Source organism: Symphalangus syndactylus, chromosome 5, assembly GCF_028878055.3.
Source record: "Symphalangus syndactylus isolate Jambi chromosome 5, NHGRI_mSymSyn1-v2.1_pri, whole genome shotgun sequence".
NCBI lineage: Eukaryota > Metazoa > Chordata > Mammalia > Primates > Hylobatidae > Symphalangus > Symphalangus syndactylus.
In genome coordinates, this window is record NC_072427.2 from 88,961,956 (window position 1) to 88,987,593 (window position 25,638).

At 52.7% G+C, this 25,638-nt stretch overlaps 1 protein-coding gene across 7 annotated transcripts in view; it reads right to left on the minus strand.

The window, feature by feature from the left end:
* MX2 (MX dynamin like GTPase 2) overlaps positions 1–25,399 on the minus strand; it is a 45,233-nt gene extending 19,834 nt beyond the window's left edge. Inside the window, exons 1-5 of one of the 7 annotated variants that reach the window (XM_055279739.2) lie at positions 25,188–25,399; positions 11,494–11,813; positions 10,666–10,858; positions 8,087–8,221; positions 5,684–5,838 (exon numbers count right to left, since the gene is read on the minus strand). In XM_055279739.2, coding sequence (XP_055135714.1) covers positions 5,684–5,838; positions 8,087–8,221; positions 10,666–10,858; positions 11,494–11,742 — 732 coding nt within the window. In that variant the 5' untranslated portion in view covers positions 11,743–11,813; positions 25,188–25,399. Of the gene's footprint in view, positions 1–5,683; positions 5,839–8,086; positions 8,222–10,665; positions 10,859–11,493; positions 11,814–18,121; positions 18,659–19,090; positions 19,413–22,415; positions 22,535–23,835; positions 23,954–25,187 lie in introns of those variants that run through there. The other 6 variants (XM_063639243.1, XM_063639244.1, XM_063639242.1 and 3 more) reach the window with 6 other exon arrangements.
* Positions 25,400–25,638: the final 239 nt, after the last annotated feature.

Genomic DNA, 25,638 nt, shown 5'->3' on the forward strand with positions numbered 1-25,638 from the left:
GCCTGCCCCGGCGGCCCTGCCCTGGTCTCTGATGAGCTCCCACTTGTCCTTCAAAGCCCACGGCTGGCGTGTTTTCTTTCCTGAAGACCCCCTGATTCCTGCAACCAAGTACAACCCCTCCCTCCCCCCTAGATCTCGCCCGAGATGCCTTGGAGATCCTGCCTTCTATTAGAGTGACTTGCGTGTATGTTGTATCTGACTCGGAAGCCCAGAGATGCCTTTGCGGCCAGCGTTGACATCGTCTCTGTCCTGGTGTCCCCGTGCAGAGTCCAGCGCAGGGCCCAGGCAGCAGATGCTCAGCGAGCAATGTCTGCTCCCCACACAGTTCCCCAGAGACAGGGACCTCAGATGTTTCCCATGGAGAATATCTCCACATGTTTATTTCTAATATTAGTGACTTTTTACCCGCGATTTGTTCTTGGAAGGGGTCTAGTTCAATCAAATTAGAGAAATCTAATAAAATTTATTAGAATGTGTAAGCAAATGGAGATGTAGGCAACATATGCCTTAAAATGCCAACTTTTAATATTATTTTTCCCAACAACAATACAAACAGGCAGACAAGGAAAAAGCTGGCACCTTGGGACATAGTTCCTTATAGTTTGGCACAATTTACATATAGTTGTGCTCAGACAATGCCCCATGTAATTATTTTAAGTGGTGCACAGAAGACAGAAAACTGCACAGCCCAAAATGAGCCGTTCTGTGTCCCATTAGCCTGAGCTGACAACACAGATGAAACTGAGCACTGGAGTCAAATAAAATCATCAAATACAAACAGGCCCAGTGAAGCCTCGGCCAGGAGAAAATTTAACTGGCTAAAGTTATAAGCAATCTTAATTTTTATGTATGTATGTATGTATGTATGTATGTATGTATGTATGTACTTACTTACTGAGACACGGTCTTGCTGTGTTGCCCAGGCTGGCGTGCAGTGGTGCAATCATGGCTCACCCCATTCTTAAACTCCTGGACTCAAGTGTTTTTCCCACTTCAGCCTCCCGAGTAGCTGGGACTACAGGCATGCACCACCATGCCTGGTTAATTTTTTAATTTTTAATTTTTGTAGAGACAGGGTCTTGCTACCTTGCCCAGGTTGGTCTTGAACTCCTGGCCTCAAGTAATCTGCCCACCTCAGCCTCCCAAAGTGCTGGGATTACAGGCATGAGCCACAGCACCTGGCCTTAAGCAATCTTTCTGAACAAGTTTTAACGTTGATCGTCCTTAAGTTGAAAACTCTCTTCTTGCTTGTGTGCTTATTCCCTTTGCCACACCCATGGGGCTGTCCTACTGATGTCTGCAGGCAAACAGACCACACAGCCCAGGGTTCTCCAGCTCTCCTTCCATCACTGTTGACAATTCAGAAGGATGACTCTGCCATGGGGGCCGTCCTAGGCATTGTAAGCTGTCCAGCAGCCTCTGTGGCCTTTACCCGCTGGATACCAGTAGCATCCAAACCGCTAGCAAACCCTACCCCTTACCTGAGTTATGACAAGCAAAAAGATGTCCCGACATTGCCAGTGTCCCCTGGGGGTACAAAAGCTTTGGGCTGGGAATTACCGTATTTAATGCACACTCACTCATGTGCATTCATGTAGGATATCAGAGAGTGAAAATGCTCCCCAGAACAGTTTGCCTGGAGAGGGGGTGGCCATAAAGAGCACGTTATGTGCATGCAGCAAACATTAGCAGTGCCCACCAGGTGTGGGGCCCATCCTGGGGTTCAGAGACTCGGCATTGAGCATACGCCCCCAGCGCCTTACAGCCCAGGAGGGGAGATAGGCAATAGACACGATGGAGACATATCGGGGAGGGCAAGTGGAATCGAAAGGGCCAGGCACAGGGAACAGTGTGTCAGGCAAGGCAGCCCAGGTAGGGCAGCCCTGAAGCAGAAACCTGTGAGGAATGAGGGATGCCCTCTGCGGAGAGCCAGGCGGGCAGAGCACTGGGCAGTGGGAAGCGTAAGCGCACACGCAAGAGTCCAGGGAAAAGTGGGCCGGAGGGACCAAGGGCCGCAGAACCCGGATGTGGTAGGGTGGAGCGAGGGGCCAAGGCGCAGTGACAGGAAATGTGGTCCGTGAAGTAGGGGGGTGGGATTGCATGGGGCCTTGGAATTTTTATACTGATTGACATGGGAGCTGCTGGGGAACTTTAAGGAGTGATAGCATCTGACTTGTGGCTTAAAACACAAGAGCTGCGTGGGAAACACTCTTGGGCTGGGTGCTGCTGGGAAGGGCAGAGGCAGAGAAACCCAGCAGGAGGCCAGCAGAGGCGGTAACCCAGGTCCACGATAGCAGCAGCTTAGGTGAGGATGCTGGTGGAAGTGGGAGGAGACGTGGGCCTGGGCGTGTTATTTGAAGCAGAGACAGCACGCTTTGTAGGTGGACTGGACGTGTCGTGTGAGAGGAGGAGAGAAGGGAGGGCTGACCCCAGTGGTCATGGCCTGAGCCACTGGGAGAGTGGAGGTGCCACTGTCTGAGATGGGGATGTCTATGGGGACAGCAGATATTGGGGGGAAGATCGGGTGTTGCTTGGACCCACTGAGTTTGTGTACTGATTAGATGCTCAAAGGGCACTGGTGAATCAGCAGCTGGAGATAGGAGCCTGGATTTCAGGGGAGAGAGCTGGGCTTGAAATAATGATTTAGGAATTGCTGAAGTGGTATTTACAGTCAAGAGACTGGACTGTAGTCCAGGGACACAGCAGGGAGAGTTTTCAATGGGAAGAACGGATCTCTAGGGCATTGCACCATTTGGAGGTCAGGGAAGTGAGGAAGAATTCACTTAAGGAGAGATCAACGGGAGGGAGAGAAAGAACCAGGGTCAATGTGCCCAGATGCCAGCGAAGAAGACTTTCAAGAAGGAGGGAGTGATCAATTGCATTTGAAAACTAACACATTGAGTGGGTGAACACTGCCAAGCCCTTGTTGCCGGGAAAGTGGAGCCGTACAATGAGGCTGTGAATACAGAAAGACCTTTCACAGGGACAGTCTGGGGAGACAAATCGGCCAAGAATAGAACCCACCCCCTTCCTTATGAGCATTAATTAGCTTTCACATGGAGGAGAGGCATGAATCTTTCAAATGAAAGACACATGTGTTCTTGCTGGAGGAGCTAAGATTTCCATGAGTTCTCAGGAAGACGGGGAGGGGAGGAAGACAGGGTACGCATGACCAGCAGTCTGACCTTGGCAGTGCCTCTGGAAATCAAAGACAATGAAGAATCTGAGAAGAGACACAAAAATATGAAGGGAAAGGGTGGTGGGACTCCAGAAAGGCACATGATTGTGTGCAGGAAGCTTTGACTCTATGACTAAGCTTGTCTAACCTGCCTTATTTTGTTGTTGTTGTTCTGTTTTGTTTTAGGTTTTTAGCAGCCTGAAGCCATGGTTTTTCGTTTCTGTCTTTAGTAATAAGTGGAAAAGTGGGATGAGGAAGGGGCTTTACTGGCCCAGCCAGAAACAGAAACTAAGAACCTGTGACTGTATTCTCTCCTTCGGACACTCCTGGACATCCTGGGGAGTTCAGGCTCCTGAGCCAAGCAAGGGCTGAAGTTCCAGGAACGTGGAGGAGGATGTTCCTTCACAAGCCCAGGAACGTGGAGGACAATGTCAAAGAATCGAGGAATTCCCAGCGGTGGCTTCCTGGTGCTCAGACAGGCCACCTGGAGGCCTCAGCCAGGTTGGGTAGGGCAGGGCCCTGGGGCTCCAGGGAGCCTGTGGGACCTGGAGGGCCCGATCTGCAGGGGAGAGGTCTAGGACAGACTACAGGGGGACAAGGAGGGTGGGAAGGTGATGGAGAAGGACATGTTTGGGGATGGATTCCCAGACTGGTCTTGATCTGAATTCTCCTTCTGCCTTAACAGTCCTTACTCCCTGCTCCTTCACGCTCCCAGCCTCTCACAGCCACAATGACAGTTTTCATTGCTCCCTCTAAACTCCCGTGACCCTGTTCTCTCATGCAGTTTGCTCTAAGAAAACATAAATTTTTTTCTCTCTTGAAGGCAGCACTTATACCTGAGAAGGCTCAGATGTGGAGGAAGTGTGCACGGGCAAACCTCCTTTTATGGTACTTTGCTTTATTGTGCTTTGCAGATTTTTTTCTTTTTTTTTTTTTGAGACGGAGTATTACTCTGTCGCCCAGGCTGTAGTGCAGTGGCGTGATCTCAGCTCACTGCAAGCTCCGCCTCCCGGGTTCGAGTGATTCTCCTGCCTCAGCCTCCTGGGATTACAGGCACAAACTCCTGACCTCAGGTGATGTACCCGCCTCAGGTGATCTACCCTCCTCGGCCTCTCAAAGTGCTGGGATTACAGGTGTGAGCCACTGCGCCCAGCCTTTATCTTTATTTTTATTTCATTTTTTTTTTTTTTTTTAACAAATCAAAGGTTTGTGGCAGCTCTGAGTTGATCAAGCCTATTGGTGCCACTTTTCACAACAGCATATATTCACTTTCTGCCTCTGTGTCTGGTAATTTTTGTGCTATTTCCAACTTTTTCATTATTATTCTATCTGTTATGGTGATGTGTGATCATCAATTTTGGATGTTTTTATTATAATTGTTTTGGGGTGCTATGGAGCAGGCCCATATAAGATAGATAACTTAATAAATGTTGCCTGTGTTATGATGACTCCCCAACCTCTCTCCCTCTCTCTATTCCCTGAGGCACCACGATATTGAAATTAGGCCAATTAATAGCTCTATAGTAGCCTCCAAGTAGAGTGGCTGCATTAGTCTGTTCTCACACTGCTCATAAAGACATACCAGAGACAGCGAAATTTGTACAGAAAAAGAGGTCTGATTGACTCACAGTTCCACATGGCTGAGGAGGCCTCAGAAGCATGATGGAAGGGAGGAACAAAGGCACATCTTACATAGCAGCAGTCAAGAGAGAGTGTGCGGGGGAATTGCCCTTCATAAAACCATCAGATCTCAAGAGACATATTCACTAGTACGAGAACAGCATGGGAAAGACCTGCCCACATGATTCAATTACCTCCCACCAGGTCCCTCCCATGACACATGGGGATTATGGGAGCTACAATTCAAGATGTAGCTTATATTTTGCAGAGACAGGGTCTCACTATGTTGCCCAGGCTGGTCTAGAACTTCTGGCTTCAAGTGATCCTCCTGTCTTGGCCTCCCAAAGTGTTGGGATTACAGGCATGCACCACCGTGCCTGGCCTCATGTTTAGATGGGTAGGTTGTTGGCAGAGAAGCCACAGTCCTGCTGTTGGCTGACGTGTGTCCTTATTGCCGGGTCGCCCACCCTCACCCCTGTGCCTCTCCTGCCTGGACCAGGACCACAGTCCATGTTCTGACTTACGTAACATTCATTTTTTAAAATATTGCCAAAATGGACAGATTTCATGTAAAAATCCAAATTTCTGCCCGCGTTTGACTAGCAGCACAGCTGGTCACACCGGGCTCACAGTCCTGAATGACTGGGCAGGGCGTACACTGTCCCATATGCCTGCCAGTCCCCCAGAGTCCACCTCTCTTTTTTCTGTGACTTGTCAAGCCCAAGTCAGAACCTGGGCATGAGGCCCCCACCTGGGCGGGTCTTACCTGAGACTCCATCCTCATCCCTCAGTGTAAAGGCTCCAGGAGATACACCAGGAACCTGGGGACCTCTGACTCTTCCCCCACTTCAGCTGAGCCCGATCCCAAATTCCAGAAGGGCTCACCTGCAGTCCGATGTCCCGGGGCTGGTTGCCCACAGCCACCCTGGTGATGCCGGGAAGGTCAATGATGGTCAGGTCTGGAACCTCAGGGGAGGTGATCTCCAGGCTGATGAGCTCATGGCTGATGCCCACGCCATTCCCGGCCATGACGTTCTGAGCTATGGAGGCCAGGAGGGGAGAAACCCAGAGCCCTCATTAATGATCCCTGTGAGGAAGCAGTTCCTGAAGGCAATGACTGCTTCTTTCCACGGTATGAGAGCTTCAGTAGGCCCCTGGTGTTTAGAAAACATTTCAGAGAAGCCTGCAGAGGGATCTCAGAACCCACCAAGATGGCTGTTTAATATGTACGTGCACAGACCTACACTTTCCAAAAGACGAGAAGAAAAGATTCTGGTATGTTAGCTATGGGACTGTGGATGCGTTCTGTTCTCTTTCTTCCTGCTTTTCAGCATTTTCCAGTGAGTGCTGTGGTGGTTTTAAAATATGTCCACAAATCCTTCAACATTCCTTCCTCCAAAAGGTGCCCAGTCTATGGGCTGGACATAGGGGCTTGTTTCTAATGAATACATGCAGTGGAGGGGATGGTGTGTGACCAGTTCCTAAATGGATCATGGCTTCCTCCTTGATTCCTTTTGGATGACTAGCCCTAGGGGAAGCTGGCTGCCATGTCACAGGGACACTAAGTAGCTATGGAGAAGTCCACAAGGTAAGGAAGTGTGGCCTCCTGCCAACTGCTTTAGTGGAGATTGCCAGATGGTTTTCCAAAGTGGTTGCCCCAACTTACATTCCCACCAGCAGTGCAGGGGGTTCCAAGATGCTATTCTAAAGATGTCTTGGCTGGGTTTGCTCGCTACTCATTCTTTTTTTGTTTGTTTGTTTTTTGAGATGGAGTCTCACTCTGTCGCCCAGGCTGGAGTGCAGTCTAAGCTCACTGCAAGCTCCACCTCCTGGGTTCATGCCATTCTCCTGCCTCAGCCTCCCGAGTAGCTAGGACTACAGGCGCCCGCCACCACACCCGGCTAATTTTTTGTATTTTTAGTAGAGATGGGGTTTCACCGTGTTAGCCAGGATGGTCTCGATCTTCTGACCTCGTGATCCACCCGCCTCGGCCTCCCAAATTGCTGGAATTACAGGCTTGAGCCACCGCGCTCGGCTCTCACTACTCATTCTTACCCAAAACTTTGACCAAGCCTGCACATGTGGTGTGCTGTTGGTCTGCTAGAGACAGCTCTCCTGGCCCTGCCCCACAGAGCTCGCAGCTGGAGAGACTCCAGACAGATGTCAGCGAACATTGCAGGTGTCCTGGGAGCACCACAGTAGCTGTGGTGGGCACAGCCGGGGTGCAGACCTTTTGCAATTTGAAGTTAGGAAACTTGCTAATTGAGGGCATCCAGCAGCTTCTGTTTTAGAGGAGTGAGCACTGAAATTGGGGTGAAGACTTCTCTATTTGGGAAGGGATCCCTCCAGAAAGCCATTTGACCCAGGCAGACAGGGGTTCTCTGGGAAAGGGCTGAGCCCGCAGGGTCATCTAAAGGCCTCCCGCTCAGTCACTGAGTTTGCTATCCAGTAATGCAAAAGGCCATCCTTGGACTTAGTTCCTCCCTGCAGGGAGTCTTAGTACATTCAGGGTTGTTTTTCCATCTATCCCGGCTGAGTCCAGGATGGGCTGTGCAGGCGGGATAGGGGAGAAGCCTTTAAGGAGGTTGAGAGGCTCCAGTGCCTGGGGCAGGCAGGGCTGTGTGCTCCAAGGGACATTACCACCAGGGCCCCTTGGGGGACAAGGGTGTGGACTCCAGGAGCAACTGGGCCTTTTCTGATCAGCCACGGCCAAGAACAAGCACTGGGAAACTTGTTCCACAGCTGGGTGAGCGGGGTCTGCGTTTGGAGGGGGTGCTGGGAGGAAAGGTGGCCACAAGGTGGCTGGCCAGGGTTAGAGCTGAACTTCAGGAAGACAAGCCATGGTTGTGACAGCTGGGGTGGGACCAGGGGTCCTGCAGCAGCACTTCCAAAGGGGGCGCAGGTGACCTGAGATCCAAAGATCAAGTAGGGATTGGGCAGGTGAAGGGGAGAAACCTGGAAGGGAGAAAGGGTGAGTACCCTGTGGAGTGGAGAAAGCCTGGGCTGGGGAGGAGGGGGAGAGGACAGGCAAGGCCAGCCACGTGGGCTGCAGGCTGCTAAGGGAAGCCACCAGAGGGTCCTCAGCATGGGATGGCTTGATGAGAGGGGACCTGGACAAGGACCTGGAGGGATGGTGGAGGTGACAGCAATGGGGGCAGCCCCATGCGGGAGCGCATGGGGCAAGGAGCTGAGTGGTCACTGTGGGGGTGATTTGAGGAAGAGGAGAAGGAACCGAGGAAGTGAGAGGAGCGGCTGCCAGATCTGAACCTCGGAATGATGTGGGCCTACCTTTGTGTATCTCCTTCTCCACCTGGCCAGGGTCCTGCAGCTCTAGCTCGGTGGTCCGGTAGCTGATCCTTCCGGCCCATGCCTCACCGGGCTGCTTTTTCAGTTTCAGCACCAGCGGACACCTGGTTACGATTCCTGAGCGAGAGGTTCCCCAAACATCCTCAGTTTCCTTTTAAAGAAGTGGCGCTGGGCCCTTCGCTCCCAGGACCCGCCCTGCTGTCCCCAAAGGCCTCGTCTGAGCTTTCTGGCTCTCCCTGGGGCCTGGTGGTAGGTGAGGGGGTCTGGATTGAGCAGACGCCAAGGGGCCCAGGGCCCTGGGAGGTGCTGCTGTCCTTGGGAAGTGTTCGCTACCAGAGTAAGCACCCTGAGCTCCGATGGACACGAGCAAGTGGCTGTAGCCACAGTCCTCACCACAGCACAGCCCCCACCACACTGCCCTGGAAGCGATGGAGGCAGATGCTGGGGCTCCAGTACATGTCCAGGCTCCCCATCTTCCTGCGGCTGGAGTCAGCATGTCGGGTGTCTGCCCCAGGCCCTGTGATTGTCCCAGTGGGCAGCCCTGGTGAGGGTTGGGGGGGGTGGGGGACAGCGGGAATGTGGAGCAGTGAGACCCATCCAGGGGCCATGGAACCCCTCTCAAGGAGTGGGAAGAAGGTGGTGAAAGCCTGGAGGAGAAGCTGGACATCCCGAAGGAGGGGCAAGGGGAATCCTGACAGTGCCCTTTGAGGCAGGACCCTCCAATGCCATTGAACCCAGGAAAGGTGGAAGAGGTGCCGAGTTCCTTGGGGTGGGGGCCCTCACGCTCCTGCCGTGAAGCCCTGAGAACCCGCGACCTTTGTCCCGTGCCCTATAGGGAGGTATTGTCCCATCTTCCAACTATGGGACTCGCCCAGGGTCCCGTGCCTGCCCTCTGGCATTCAGACTCTCCACCCCGTAGTCTCACTGCCCCAAATGCTGAACCCAGAGCACGGAGAAGGACTGGCCATCCCACACCCTCACTCTCTCCTGCCTTGTGCCCAGGCTGATGGCCATCTTATGGGACACGCTGGGTAAAGGACCAGGCTGCAGGTGGCAGCCGGAAGTCCAGGGGAGGGGCACTCTCCCAGGCTCACTGTGGCTTTGCAGTTGCTGCAGGGGGCTGTGTAGGGTCCGGGCAGCCCTCCAGCAGCCCCACCTTGCTCTGGGCAACCTTGGAGAAACCATCAGATGCCTCCTGGCCACCCCAGCGTTCTGGTTGGGTTGAGAAGTAAGCAGCAGTGGCAGGAGAGGGGAGCCAGGGAGGAGAAGGAGCCGAGCACTCTCTGCTGCCGCTGCACCTGCCAGGGCCCCTGCACACTGCTCCTTCTCGGGTTCTGGAAGCTGCTCCCCTTCCTGTCCCGCCCCCTTCTTGCTGGCTTCCCTATGCCCTGCTTACCTAAAAACTCGTTTCTAAACACTCCAGTACCCACTCTGAGGGTACCGCCTTTATCATTTTCCTTTATAATTATTTTATTAAATTATAAATGTACAACAGCTTCTTCACTCTACACAGACTTTTAAAAGTTTTTGTCCAAGGAAAAGGTGTCTCATATCATGATCCTAAATAAGAGGTTTTCAAAACATTGAGAAAATTCTTTAAGAAGGCTTCGCCTGTCACCTAAAGCTTATCGATTTATCAAAGAAATGCTTCTACATTCTTACAAAGACCACTAGGAAGAGGTGGCAAGGTCCCTGCACCTGACTGACACACGGGCAGTGAAAGCTATTTAAACACGTAGGGGGAATCCGGCCCCCTGCCACCAGGCCTGAGAAGCTGCCCTCTTAGGGCCCTCCCAGTGGCCTGTCTCTCCCAGTTTCCTATCTCTCCCAGCGGCCTGTCTCTCCCAGCGGCCTCTCTCCCAGTGGCCTGTCTCTCTCAGCGGCCTGTCTCTCCCAGTTTCCTGTCTCTTTCAGTGGCCTGTCTCTCCCAGCGGCCTGTCTCTCTCAGCGGCCTCTCTCCCAGTGGCCTGTCTCTCCCAGCAGCCTGTCTCCCAGTGGCCTGTCTCTCCCAGTGGCCTGTCTCTCCCAGTGGCCTGTCTCCCAGTGGCCTGTCTCTCCCAGCAGCCTGTCTCCCAGTGGCCTGTCTCTCCCAGCGGCCTGTCTCCCAGTGGCCTGTCTCTCCCAGTGGCCTGTCTCTCCCAGCGGCCTGTCTCTCCCAGCGGCCTGTCTCCCAGTGGCCTGTCTCTCCCAGCGGCCTGTCTCCCAGTGGCCTGTCTCTCCCAGCGGCCTGTCTCCCAGTGGCCTGTCTCTCCCAGCGGCCTGTCTCCCAGTGGCCTGTCTCCCAGTGGCCTGTCTCTCCCAGTGGCCTGTCTCTCCCAGCGACCTGTCTCCCAGCGACCTGTCTCCCAGTGGCCTGTCTCTCCCAGTGGCCTGTCTCTCTCAGCGGCCTGTCTCTCCCAGTGGCCTGTCTCTCTCAGCGACCTGTCTCCCAGCAGCCTGTCTGTCCCAGTGGTCTCTCTCACCCAGCAGCCTGTCTCTAAAACCACTTGGTGCCTGGGGAAGCTTTGTGGCTTACAGGTGGCACTGCTTGCTGCGGAGGGAAGGTGGTCCATTGAACTTACCACTGCCTCTGGGAAGGGCGACTCCTGACAGTGCCTCCAGCACGGAGCTCTTGCCCGAGCTCTGGTCCCCGATGACGGCGATGGCCGGCAGGGCCAGGTCCTGCTCCACACCCAGAGCCCGCAGGGAGTCGATGAGGTCGATGCAGGGGCGCACCTTCTGCTCGTACTGGCTGTACAGGTTGTTCTCAGGCCCCTGGAGAAGGCAGAACAGATGCCACTGCCGTGACCCCTGATAGGGTCCCTGGTGTCATGGAGATGTGTGGCAGAGTTTGTGCGGCTGTGATGTTAGGTTGGGTTGCAGACAGGAGGTGGGAAGGTGGATGGAGGGGGTGCCACTGCTTTCAGGGGCCCTTCTGTTCTGTTCCCATTGAGGCCTCACAGGCGCAGATGCTGGGAGGATTTGGCTGCAGGTGTGCAGGGTGTGCCTCGTGGGGAGGGGCTGGGAGCACTGAGCCAGGAAGAAGTTCCAAGAGGCAGAGACTCTAGCCAGAGGGAGGAGAGGTTCTGGGCCGGGGGGCTGCAGAGCTGGGGAGGGTGGCGAGTGGGTGGGCTGGCAATGTGATGGCTGCAGGGGAGGCTGAAAGAAAAGCTCCAAGAAGGGGACCCCCGCACACAGAAGCCCCCAGACCCACGTCGCAGCAGCCCGTTGCTGCAGGAGAGTCTGTGTACGTTCCTGGTACTTGTTGGGCGTGACCAGGAGAGCTGGAGACATCAGCTGTGCCGGAGGAGCAGACTGGCTGGTTTTGTTATCGTGGGGGGCTGACATGACAGCCCTCTGCACCGGCAGCCAGAACGCACCCTTTCTGAACGTCCCTCCACCGGGCTTACCTTTGCCCTTGGCTGGCTCCTGTTTCCTGGTGGTGGCTGATTGTTCAAAGTGAGAAAGTTGAAGTCCTTGGCGAGGAAAGCAGCGTCCTTCTCCGCCCGCTGCCAGTTTGGAGGAAACATCATTTGTGGCTGCACTGTGCCGAACGGTGGTGGCTGTTGCTGGAGGAAATTCATTTCTTTTTTCAGGTAGCGTCGAGAAGAAAATTGATTTCTCCTCCGGTAGGGCCAAGGCTTGTGGGCCTTAGACATGGGCTGTCTCCCCGTCAGAGCTGGGGGATGCTTTCTCTGCTACTTGGCACCTCCAATCTTCCTGACAAGCTCTGCAAAGACACAAGAGGGAGAGCGGCCCACAGGTCACCAGAAGTCCTCCCCGAGGTGGCACTTTTGCCAACCCCTCCTCACCCCACCCTACAACCTACTCCCTACACACAGATGCAGAGACCAGGGGTCCAGTGCAGGGCCCCTGTCTGCAGGAGGGGCTCTTGGCAGCCACAGAGCACAAGTGGATTTCTACCGGCCCGGGCTTGGGGAACAGGGGGCAGTGGACTCCACATTCCCAGTAGAGTCTCAATGTTCCTTTGCTACTTGTAGTTGTTGTTGTTGTTGTTGTTGAGACAGGGTCTCACTCCGTCACCCAGTGGGGGAGTGTAGTGGTGCAATCAGGGCTCACTGCAGCCTCAACCTCCCTGGACTCAAGCAGTCCCCCTGCCTCAGCTTACCGAGTAGCTGGGACTAGATGCATGCACCACCATGCCCAGCTAGTTTCCTTTTGTGTGTGTATTTTTTATAGAGATGGGTTTTTGCCATGTTGCTCAGGCTGGTCTCAAGCTCCTGAGCTCAAGCGATCCATCCGCCTCAGCATCCCAAAGTGCTGGGAATACAGCCGTGAGCCACCACACCCAGTCTCCTTTGTCACTTCTGATGGTCTGTGTCATCTATGGCATCAGGCCTCTGTGGCTCAGGACCAGGCAGGAGAACCATTAGGTGTGCAGAGATGACAGGCAGCACCTCCTGGGCCTGCTGGAAGCCAGACCTGGCCTCACACCCGGGCTTGGCCAGACACCAGGGGAGTGTGGGAGAAGCAGGTGTTGGGCCCCAGTTCTCAGGCTGTGGCCTGCACTCAGATGAGGGCAGCACTGTGCTGAGACATACGTTTAAGCTTCACAACAAGCCTATGCATTTGACCCTTATCTGAATTTTCAGGGTCAAGAAACTGACATCCGGGAGGACCGATGACACCTAAGCCAGGACTCAGAGCTGGGCCTGTGCTCTGGGCAGGAGCCCCCCACACTCTGGCTCACACTGTATCCCCCTTTCCTCTAGTAGTAAGGTGGATCTAGGAGGCTGAATGGTGTCCCCACTGTCCTCCCAAAATTTATGTTCACCTGGAACTTGGGAACATGACTTCTTTTTTGGAAAAAGACTCTTTGCAGATATAATTAAGGCAAAGATTTTGAGATGAGATCATCCTGGATTTAGAATGGGCCCTAAATCTCATCACAGGTGTCCTTATCAGAGACAGGCAGAGGGAGATTTGGGACACGGAGACACACAGGGAGAAGGGCCTGTGAAGACACAAGCAGAGATTGCAGTGCTGCAGCCCAGGCCAGGGAATGCCAAGGCCTCTGCCACAGCCACCGGGAGCCGGCAGGAGAGCACAGATTCCCCCTGGGACCTCCGGAAGGAACCAGCTCTGCCGACACCTTGATCTGGGACTTCCAGCTTCCAGGGCTGTGAGAGAACCAATGTGTGTTGTCTAAGCCACCCAGTCTGTGGTCTTCTGCCATGGCAGCCTGAGCAGACTCATACAAGCGTGCGACTCTGAATGTGCCAGGCACTTTCCACCGCGTGGTTATTGTGGTGATCAAGTCAGACCAAGCCCTCGCTCCTGGCACACCATCCTAGCAGGGAAATGCCAAAACAAATACACCAACCAACAAGGAACTCCAGGTGATGAGGGAGTGTCTGGAGAAAGACAGGTGGTGGGTTTGAGATTCTGGGGTGAGGGTAACTTGGGTGCCCACTGGAGGGTGTGCCTGGGAATGGGCAGAGGAGCAAGGCTTGGAGGAAGTGGGGACCAGCCTCTCCCATAGAGGAAATGCATGTGCAAAGGTCCTGAGGTCGGAATGAGCTCAGGGAATAGGAAGATGGTCAGTGTGACTGGTGAAAAAGAGGGAGGACAAAGGCTTGCAAGATGTGGGCAGAGGTCTCGCATTGTACATGGGTGTGAGGGAGGCCTTTGGAGGGTTCTGAGCTGGAGAGTGGCGTGATGGGCATCCTTGAGGATAAGGAGACCAGGTACAATAAAGGACACAGCCACGGACCAGGAAGGGCATGAAGAAGAGGTAAGGTTTACACACAGCCAGAGTCCTGGGGCTTTGGGACAGTTGGGCCAGGCCACAGGACTCAGGCTCTGTACAACTGGATCTCATGCGTCCAGAGTTTCTCCCTCGAGCAACCTGCCACATCTGCTACCTGCGACACCTGCCGGCTTTCAGCATGGCAGCCTGGAGGAGTGGGAAGCTAGCCCCTGGGGCAACCTCCCACCCTGAGGTGGGACAACTGGGGACAACTTCCTCCTTCTTCCACCTCTCAGATGGTCATGCTTCCATGTGGCTCGTTAGAAGGTCCACGTAGGATGGAGCCCAGTCATCCTCATGGGGTCTGCTGTCGGGGCCTTCCCCGTCCCTGCTCACCAGCCCAGACCCTACTCCTGCTGCCTGGGATCCCAAAGCCATGCACCAGCCTCTATGGAGGCTCCACTCGGCAAGGGGCAGGGCGGGACTAGAACAAGGCACAGTGTCCTCCACAGGCAGGTGGCAGCACCATCGCCCTAAGATAAGGCCCACGATCCAGGTTTAGGATAAAGAATTAGAAAGTTGTGTTGGGGCCGTCCAGCACAAGGGCTGTGCATGGGACCTGGGGACCCGGAGCATGTGCTGAAATCTCTTTGGGTGTCAGTTTCCACATCTAGAAAATGGGGCTGACCGTTCCTCCTGAGGATGTGGGAGGGTTCCTACAATTACTTATATAGAGGCTCAGCAGCATGCCAGGCACTTGTGGCTCAAAGATTGGGCATTAGTGTCAACACTGTCATGTGTGGCTGTCATTGTGGCACTGGTCTCTGCAGAGGGGACACTAGGCTTCTCACCATCCCCTTTCTTGGGAGGGCAGGGCTGCTGCGCCTGCTCCGGCTGAGAGCAGGGACTGCACTGTGCAGGAGGCGGTGCTCAGTGAGCGTGTGGAGCCTGTCCCAGGGCTGGCTCCTGCCTGCTCTTTAGGAGGGGGCTGCAGTACAGCCATCGAGGCCCGGCTGGGAGGACGCCTGCCTGTCTCTGTCTTTTTCTTTTTTAAGTTTGAGAGTCTGGGAAAGCAAGGGCTGCTTGAGGTTTGGTGCCTAGCTCTCTTTCTGTCTTTGAAGTCCTCCCTCCTCCTGGGGGGCTCTAAAAGACAAGCCCAGGGGCAACACCCTTTGGGAAACAACGGCAAAGGGGGTGGTGAGAGCCGACTGGATTCTGGATGCTTTGAAGTCATGGTCAACAAATCAGCTAATGACCGGCTGTGGGGCTGAAGGGCAGAGGGGAATTGGGGAGAGCAGGAAGATCTGTGGCCAGAGCAGCTGGAGGAGGAGCCACACAATTCCAAAGGGCCTCGGGCTGGAGACTGCCTGGAGCCTGGAGGGCTTTGGCAGGCATGGGCTTCCAGACACCCTCATCCTAATGACTACTCCCACCACTGCTCTCTGTCGCCTACTCCCAACAAGGCACAGAGAGGGTGTGGCTCACCCAAAGTCACATGGTGCATTGGTGACAGCCGAGGCTCCTGGTCCCGGCAGACACCCGTCTTGCCACACCCAATTTATCTGCCTCAGCTCCGTGGCTCCCCTGGTTGAGTTCCTTGCTCTCTCTGAGCCGCAGTTCCTGAGTCAATGTGAGTCTTCATCCACTCTGTAAACATTCACTGAGTGCCTGCTGTGTGCCGGGCTCTGAACACCCAGCCGGGAGACATTGCCACCTTTTTTGGCGCTAAGGATCTGATGGGGGAGGCAACAGTCAAAAGCCGCATTCCCACCATCTGCACGATATCTTTCCTGATGGATTCTGCCTGTTTCCTGTCTCCCCAGCTGCAATAAGGCCCCCAGGGGGGCAAGGATTTTTACCTGTTTTTTTCACAGCTGTACCTGCAGCTCAAAGTACCTGGCATACAGTAGGAGCTTAATAAAGGTTGTGGAGGAAAAAACAATAAAAATGGCGAAAGCATTTCCTGCATAGGAAACTGTCACGCACCCATCAAAATGTTCTATCTCCTAATGTGAGATATTTCCCTGTGGCTAAGCTGTAGTCCTGACTCCAAGTCACATTATTTTAAGAGATAAAAAAGTAAACATTCATACCGAGAATAGATAAGACGGGCATTTGGAGCTGCTTATGATTTGGGGATGCTATGGAAGCACAGAGGATTTATGATATCTGTGATTGTCCACATCAAAAATGAGTAAGGGATCAATAACTTATTAGAAGCTACCCAATATCCAGAGGAGGCATGAGATACTAAAGTAGAAGCTTTTAGTTGAGAAGCCGTGCCAGAAGTCAAGGGCAATGTCCTTATTGACTTCATGTTTAAAAAAATAGCTTTAAATACTATATTGTAGTTCTAAAATAGTAATTGACATCTATCCACCGAACTTTCAGAAAGAAAATCGGATCCATTTATAATTGACTCATAATAATCAATGCAAACTTCTGACAAGTAATATTGGCAATCTCAAAAATAATTTCTCAATAAAGGTGGAATCTGGTCATCTCAGGACACCTGCCCGTGAGTGCCATGAGCCTTCCTAGCTAAATTACTCCATAATTGTTTGCATCATGGAAAAGGTAAATTAAGTTTTACACGCAATGCATATTGGTCAGGAAATTTTCTGGAATTGGCCCAGGAAGTGGTAGAGTCATATCTCATCTGCAACCAATATAACCCAGGCAAGACTGTAAAGGTGAGACAGGATTCAGAGCCATGGGTTCATCATTGCAAGTTTACCTCTTGCTAGACTTTCTGTTCTCAGCATGGAGAATACCTATCTTCTTATCAAAAGATTGTGGACTTACTGTCCTGGAGGGTCCTTCTTCTAACACAGACACTTCACTGTCTGAATCACCTTCAGTGTTCGCAAAATACAAAATCAATCACACACTGAAGCTGAAATTCCCTAACTATAAAACACCCTCCATCTCTCTGGGCTTTGAGTTTTGTCACCAGCTTTATTGGCCGTGCGGTCTTGGCCTCTATCTGCAAGCAGAAGGTTACTCCTTAACTCCTAGGTCGAGGATATAATAGGCTATTGGCGTGACCGTCTCTGAGTGCTCACTTAGTCCAGCACCCCATGAGATCATAATGGGATGCGGTACATGACCAGCAGTAACTCCAGCAAGGCCTGGCTCTGCTCCATTTCATGTACACAGTTAAGCATTGTCAAGGATTAGCCTCACACACGAAGTCTTGTGCCCAAGGAAATGCCAGCCAGAGGAAATGCCGGCCAAACTTTTCTGACCTCCAGCCTGGTGTGGGTCCGCTGGAAGAGACCTCAAGGCAAAAACTTTTCAGACCTCTTTGGAAGGAGCCATTTCAGGTCCTCCTAACAAATGCCAGGGCAGTCAAGATCCAAGGTGTTGACCCAAGTACTCACGAGTCAGTAGAAACAGGCAACAAACCCAGACCAATGGATCAGCTCAAAGGACCTCAAACCAAGACTAACCACAAAAGCCTGCAGATGCAAAAACTAAGAGCAATGGACCAAGCAGTCGGCTTTGGGAGTGGACAGCTTCACTCGAGATGACGAGACCAGAAAATGATTGAACTTCTTGTGACTTCCACCACAGTGGATTTCTTTGTGTGTATTTTTAAACATTATACTCATGGCTATTCTCTCTTTTTCAGGATCAGATTTCAATCCTGCAACCACGTTTTATAACTTACTTGTTTTTGTCTTCTTCCTCCCTCCTTCAGACCAAAACACATTTTCTTCCAACCCACCCTAAGAATGACTCAGCAGTCCATTTGGAAATCTTGCCTCTTGCTGGATCTGCCACCCATTTCCATCTCCAGGAACCACACAAATTGTGAGCATTCCCTTACTGAATTCCACGCCATACATTTTCCAACACATAATTCCAACACATAATTACCTTAAGATCCACAGAATAAACATTCTTATGCCCAGACACACATAGGCTGCCATAATCACTCCTACCATAAAACACAACCCGCATGGCTGGGGTCTGGAGAAAATGCTCCTGCCTGCTATATGACCACGCTGATGCTTTTCACATCCCTTTAGATCTGCTCTCAATTTCACTAAAGGCAGTATTACCACATACTTACATTTCTCATGAACAGATTTTTGCTTCCAACTCTTCTCCACTCACGAAATACAATTATACAAACAACAGAACCATTTGCAAGAGAAATATGCATGAAGAAAAATGTCCACGTGCAGGAAGGCAAGATTGTTAAGTTGCCTCAAAAGTGGTCACCGCTGTTTGCCGAAACAGAGCTCATGGGAAACTTTTCCCTCCGAACAACCCCACACCGCCCCACCCCAAAGGTGCCATGGGAGGGCCCCTTTCCTTACATGGTGCCAATGCACCCCCACGCTGGCCTGAGGACCGGTCATCGTACTTTGGGGGCTCCTAGCGATACAATCGCAGGCTTCAGCTCCTCTCCTGTCCCATTTCCTCTGCTCTTCACAGCTTTCACAGAAGTAGCTTTGCTGGAAGTGTTAGAGCTGCAGGTTCCAACAATTAACTTGAAGGTCTTTAACCTTAGTAGTGGTTCCTGACTTACGGCTATCACGGGCTTATCCCTTGCTCTGGCTGGAATGACACAGCCCAGGAAAAGAACCTTTATCCACCCGCCGTGGTGGGATGGACGACGCAAGTCGTGGGCCCGAGCTCTGGGGAACACTTCCTGTTGCTTTGTTACCCTCCTCGAGTCTAGCGAAACAACCCCCAAATACAAACACTGGCTTTCCGAATTAGAGAGCAGAGCTTGGAATCTTTTCTGGCTAAAGGCAGGCTGAGGGGGACGCGGGCTCCCTGGAAGTTCCCCGACTTTGCTGATGGGACTGTCCCCTGCTAGCTGCACAGCCACGGCGGGCGGGGGCGGGAGCGGGGGCGGGGGCGGCGGGCAGGGACGTACATGCTACTGTGGAGGGAGGAGAGTGACTGATCGCAAGGCTCCGTGCCGGGTGCCGCATCATCCCCCATGCAGGGTGGCCCTGGCTTCTACCGAAGGTGGCTGCTGAGAGCGCCCTGCAGGGCAGGCCCCTAGGGCACCAGAGTCTCAGAGCAGCACCTCACTTCTCGGGAATACCCCTTCCAGAAGCCCTGAGGCCAGCCCAGCACTCCCACCTGCCGGCCCAGCAGCTCTCACCTGCCAGCCCAGCACTCCCACCTGCTGGCCCATCACTCCCACCTGCCGGCCCAGAAGCTCTCAGCGGCTTTCCTGCCTTGGGCTAGAGACTGCTTACACGGCCGGCCGGGCTCAAACACCTGCCCCATGCCCCGGCCAGCCTCATTCCCAGATGCCACCCTGTGCTGACCTGGACTGCCCTCTCTGCAGTGGAATCTTCACTCGGACCCTCTGTCTCAGCCTTTCCTAATGAGCTCCTGCCCAGTCTTGCATCCTGCCCCCGCAGCCTCAGAGGGGCAGAAGGGATCTTCCAGCAGAGCCAGCGGCTCCTGGGCTCAGCAGCCCCACCCGGGGCCCCTACTCACTGGGAGGAAAGACCATGGTTGTGTGAATGGCCCCGCCGCCGCTCAGCCTTCAGCCCCTGTTCTCCAGCCTGGCTCCCAGAGGTCCAGGTCGACAGGCCTCCTGCACCCCCCTCCTCCCATGGGGGCTGAAAGCACTTCCTGTTTTCAGAACTAGCCCTGGGTTCATACAACGTTTTCTGATGTGAAATCCTTGAAACCAGAAGGGCTAGGCAGCAATTTTATGGAATCACTGAGAGATGAGTCCATCTGAAGTTGGCACCAAAAGCTCCTAGCCCTATGGAGACTTTCTCAGGGGGTACAGGAGGGCTTGGCCAGGACCCAGCAGCTCGGTGGGCCTGGTGGCACCCACCCTAGCAGGTGAGATCTCAGGTGGCCTCACTCCACCCATCTGTCTGGGAGGGAGCCTGGGACTCTGAACCCCCAGCCACAATATCCTTCAAAGACTGAGAGCTGGATCCAGCTGCCCTTGGTGACGAAGTCCGGGGTCCAGGAACAAAACTGAGTGCTGATGGGAGGTGATAACTCAGCCTCAACTTCTTCCTCTCCACAGGAAGAAAGAACAAGGGAAACGAGGGTTCCTTTTGTGAAGCCCAATATTCTTCATTTCATGTTCTTTTTAGAACATATTTAACACCATCGCCACCCTCACCCTCATTCTCATGAAGGGCAGGTCTTGCTAAGCATATCATGAGCTGATTACTAAGTTTGAGAGAACAGGAGCTGGACACAGATTGCTCTGCAAAATAAAGGGGTGAAAAGTTGCAGGGGTGAACATGTGTGAAGGTCGGAGGCAGGAGTGAGCCGTGGGGTGACATGTAGGGGATGAGAAGTCCCTCGGTCCCCCTCCCTGTTGCAGTTTAGGGAGGATTTTCCGAAACAGGCCTGTTGAGTAAGGAATGTAGGTTTCGGGTTGTCTGGTGTGTGCCTGGTGAACCATCTGTCTCCCCTACACAATCTTCAGAAATGGCTACAGTGTGTCTGCGTGAGTGGACTGTCTGGGGAGCCTGTTGGCTGCCTGGGTGCCCCTGCAGGCTCACGGAGACGACACGGAAGAGCTGGGTGACACATGGACAGGTGGGACTCGGGCTATGCACACAGGCAAAAGGGAATGAAAGTGGGGGGCTTAAGAGGCGTAGGGGTGCAGCCTCTGCTTTCAGGAGCCACTGCACTGTGAGTTCCTCTCCAGGGCTCAGTCCCCACCAGGTTAGGAACCTGGAACTGGTTCCTGATAAGATGGAGAAAAACAAGGGACTGCATGCACAACACAGAGTGCCAGGGATGAACAATACGGGGCCGAGGAAGACGGCTGGTCCTGTGCAGGGATCTCTGAGGCTCTCCCAGGGAAGGGACTTCTCTTCTTCCCTTTCAGTGGCAGGGCCCAAAGCATCTGAGAGGGACCTCTGCCTGCCCCAGTAGCTGGGATTACAACCATGCACCACCACGCCCAGCTAATTTTGTATTTTTAGTAGAGATGAGGTTTCTCCATGTTGGTCAAGCTGGTCTCGAACTCCTGACCTCAGGTGATCCACCTGCCTCGGCCTCCCAAAGTGTTGGGATTACAGGCGTGAGCCACTGTGCCTGGCTAAACCTCTTCTCTTTGTAAGTTACTCAGTCTCAGGTTTACCTCTATCGTGACACAAATGGACTAGCACACCTAGTCATAGATCAGCCCCGTGAGTGATATACAGGTGCAAAAAGGGAATTAATCAAATCTGTAAGACTGTGTTTCCCAAACTGTGCACCTGGGGTATTTCAGCAAACTCACAGGCCACTATGGGATCTTTAAGATTTCCCAGCGATACACGAAGGCAGCTGTTGGACACCACCCAGCCTACTATTACTGAGTTGTTTGGACCTACCTAATTAGTAAATAGAACTGCCAGGAATTTATTTTGGGTGGCGGGCACCATAAATGAACTACGGAACCACTCAGGGAAACCCAAATGGAGGAAGGTTGAGAATCCCTACTCTAAGAGCGAAGGCCGGAGGACTGGCAGATCCTGAGGCAGTGTGAGGGTGCACGCGTCTGAGAGGTGAGCGGGGGCGACTGAGACAAATCCAGGCTGAGTGAGGAGGCAGGAGTGGGCTTCTGCGTGTCTGCGTCCAAATGTCCCCTTTTGGGGAACACTTTTGCATTGCTGGTGGGAGTGTAAATTAGTTCAGCCATGTGGAAAGCAGTGTGGTGATTCCTCAAAGAACTTAAACAGAATTACCATTCGACCCAGTAATCCCATTACTGGGTAGGTATGTACCCAAAGGAATAGAAATCATTCTACCGTAAAGACACATGCAGACGAATGTTCACGGCAGCACCATTACAATAGCAAAGACAGGGAATCAACCTAAATGGCCATCAATGGTAGACTGGATAAAAAAACGTGGTACATATACACTATGGAATATTATGCAACCATCAAAAAGAATGAGATCATGTCCTTTGCAGGAACATGGATGGAACTGGAAGCCATAATCCTAAGCAAACTAGTCTAATAACAGAAAACCAAATACCACATGTTCTCAATTATTAGTGGGAGCTAAACATTAAATACATATGGTCACAAAGAAGAGAACAAGAGACACCTGGGTCTACTCAAGGGTGGAGGGTGGGAGGAAGGAGAGGAGAAAAAACTATCTATTGGGTACTATGCTTATTACCTGAGTGATGAAATAATGTGTACACTAAACTCCCATGACACAATTTACCCATGTAACAAACCTGCACATGGACCCCTGAATCTAAAATAGAAGTTAAACAAACAAACAAATTTTCCTTTTTTATAAGGATACCAGTCATACTGGATTAGGGCCCACCCTACTGGAAAACAACCTCATCTTTACATCTGCAAAGACCCTATTTCCAAATAAGGTCACATTCAGAGGTTCTGAGGTTAGGATTTGAACATACACATTTGAGGGGTGTGATGGTTAATACTGAGTGTCAACTTGATTGGGTCGAAGGATGCAAAGTATTGATCCCGGGTGTGTCTGTGAGGGTGTTGCCAAAGGAGATTAACATTTGAGTCAGTGGCTTGGAAAGGCAGATCCACCTTCAATCTAGGTGGGCACCATCTAATCAGCTGTCAGCACAGCTAGAATATAAAGCAGGCAGAAAAATGTGAAAAGAGAGACTGGCTTAGCCTCCCAGCCTACATCTTTCTCCCGTGCTGGATGCTTTCTGCCCTCGAACGTTGGACTCCAAGTTCTTCAGTTTTTGGGACTCACACTGGCTCTCCTTGCTCCTCAGGCTGCAGATTGTGGATCTTGTGATCCTGTAAATTTATACTTAATAAACTTCCATATATATGTATATATTTATTTATTTATATTCCATTAGTTCTGTCCCTCTAGAGAACCCTGACTAACACAGGGGGCCTAGTTCAACACATAACAGATAGGTAGTGACTGAAAGTAGTACAGCAAGAAAATCAGCCCACGGCCCCGCCTCCTGCAGCGCTGCCCCACCCCTGTCCCTGTCCCTATCCACGCTTGAGGAGCTGATGCCTGTCCCCGATGCCCAGGATGTGCTTAGTCCATCTTCCACCAGGGTCCTCAGGAGCCCGGGAGGGTGGTGAAAAGGGAAGCCTGGTCACTGTATTGATTTCTATTGAGGGCTGGAAAAAAACTCTAAAAGTACAAAGGGGAGGGAGTTTCCCTACATAAGCTTAAAGCCATAACTTGGCAATTCCAGAGACCTTTGCAAAGAGAAATCCCTCTTTCCAGGTGCATCACTGGAGAGGAAGGCCGTGGGGGGTGAACGCCCAGGAAGCTGGTGGTTACCCAGCTTAGGCAGCGCTGAGGTGAGGGAGTCCAGGTGGAGGTAGTCAGAAATCGCGGTGAACTCATGACTGACACTCCCTGATGCCCCCGACGAAGGCAGAAGCCTCTGGCTCCAGAATGCTTTTGGGTCTATCATCTCCCCAAATTCTCAACAGAGCCTGTCCTGCAGATGAGGAAACTGGGCCATGGGGAGATGCTGGAGGCATCTTGTGGGGGCCCCAGCCCGGGGCTGGGAATCGGGTCTCCAGTGCTGTCTCTGACCTGCAGCTGACACTGCACCCCAGGATGTTGAGATTAGAGGACAAGCACACACATTCCCTGCTGAGTTTGGAAGTTTGACTGAGACTGCCAGGATCGTGTAACACCCCTGGGAAGGATGGAAATGGCTGTGCCGGACACGGTGGAACCTGCTGAAGTCTAAGGCAAGCTGCGTCTCCCACATGGGCATAACCACTATTGCTGGCTTGCAACCAGTCCGAGAGCTCTGCTGGGTCCTGGGCACCAGGGGCCACTCTGCTGTGTCCCTTTGCTCCAGTCCCAGTGTCACTCGCATGGTGTAGGGTCATGGCTGACCAAGCACAGGCACTGAATGTGACCTTATCTCCCCGGGCTCACCTCCTTTCTTTTTAAGACCACTTGTTTTTCACCCACTCAAAGATATATATCGAGCACTAAGTCCTTGAGATACATATCGAGTCAGGCAGACAAAGATCCCTGGGGGAGCTTGCATTCTAGGGCAGGGGCTAAACCTAAATAAAGCTCACATACATCCTGGCCAGATGCAGGGACTCACACCTGCAATCCCAATGCGTTGGGAGGCCAAGACAGGAGGATCACTTGAGCCCGGAAGTTTAAGGCTGCAGTGAGCTGTGATGGTACCATTGCACTCCAGCCTGGGAAGCAGAGCAGGAAGACCCTGTCTCAAAAAAGAAAAAGAAAAAAAAAATTGCACATCCGAAGGGAGTCAAAAGTGCTTCAGGGAGTGGGGCAGGGGTGGGAAGTAGAGCAGAGTAAACGGAGGAGAGGGTGTGAGGAAAGATAAATTGGAATCCTGATCTTTTTAAACTGCTAGAGACAACATTCTAAACACAAAATGAGAAAGAACAGTGTTCAAAAGGTGTCATCAAAGCCGAAAGGGGTGGCTTACGCCTGTAATCCCAGTGCTTTGGGAGGTTGAGGAGTAAGGACTTCTTGAGCCAGCGAGTTTGAGACCAGCCTGGGCAACATAGAGAGCCCCTGTCTCTACAGAAAATAAAATAAAATTAACCAGGTGTGGTGGTGCACACCTGTAGTCCAGCTACCTGGGAGGCTGAGGTGGGAGTATCCCTTGAGCCCAGGAGCTTGAGTCTGCAGTGAGCCATGATCACGCCACTGCACTCCCGCCTGGGGAACAGAACAAGAACTTCTCTCAAAAAAAAAAAAAAAAAAGAAAGAAAGAAAGAAAAAAGGCATCATCAATACCACCATGTGTCCTTTCCGCTCTATATCAATTATAAAATGGACTTCAGCCCCCAGAGTGCAGGCGATCCAGGGTGCAGTGGTCCAGAGTGCTGGAGTTGGCCCCTACTGGCTGGGAACTGGCCACGGTGGGAGCATTCACACCATGAGAACAAGAGAATCAGCAAAGGCCAGAAATCAGGCCCCACCCTCTGCCCCGCCCCGCCCCGCCCCATGAGAGCCAATTTCCCAGCATATCACCGTCACCAAGGTCACGTCAGAGCATCGCAAATACCACAAAAGAAGGAACACTTGAAGCCCTCCGAGACGGCTTTTGGGGCACAAAGCTCCTTACTCAACCCCCAGACTTTGTAGGACGCTGAGCAAAGCTGTCCTAAAAACCACCCCTTTGTGTCCACCCGACTTCTGGCCAGATCAGGATGGAGGCCACTCTGTCCCCAGGGCCAGCCACTTCCCCTCCAGAGCCTCTCTCTCTGTGCACAAGGCTACATGGGCTGGTGGCAACATGGGCCCTTTCTGCGCCTCACACCAGAGGCAGCATCCGAATCTTATCTTTACGGCTCCTGCCTCCCAGCACAAGCCACATTCACCAAGCAGATGTCATGTCACTCAGGAAACATTTTTTAAAGGCGCATCTGCCGTGCATCAGACACAAAGCAGCCCTCCCTGCACTGGCCCCGCTCTTACCGCTGCACGTCCAGGACGGAGAAATCATCTCTTCCCTTTCCTCCACTTCACTTTTATGTGGCGTATGAACCACTCCCTCCCCTGCTCCGTCATCAACAAACAGGGAGAGAAATGAAACTACTTGATCTGGCCACAGAAATGAAACTAAGTTATCAGCGTGCTCTCCAGATGACTCACAGAGTGGTCCTCAAACTCCAGCTGCATCCGAATCCTGGGAGAGCTGTGGAGATAGGGTGGCTGTCCCCCCACCCCCACCAGAGTCTGATCTGTCAGGTCTGGGCTGGGCCTGAGAATCAGCATTGCTAACAGATTCCAGGGGAGGCTGGCATGGGGGCAGCTCAGAGTGGCTCAGTCAATGGAAGGCTCTGCCATGACAGTGCCATCCAGTACCACCTGCGTGGCTCTGAAATGTGACTATTGCCACCAAGGAACTGGACTTCGAACTCCATGT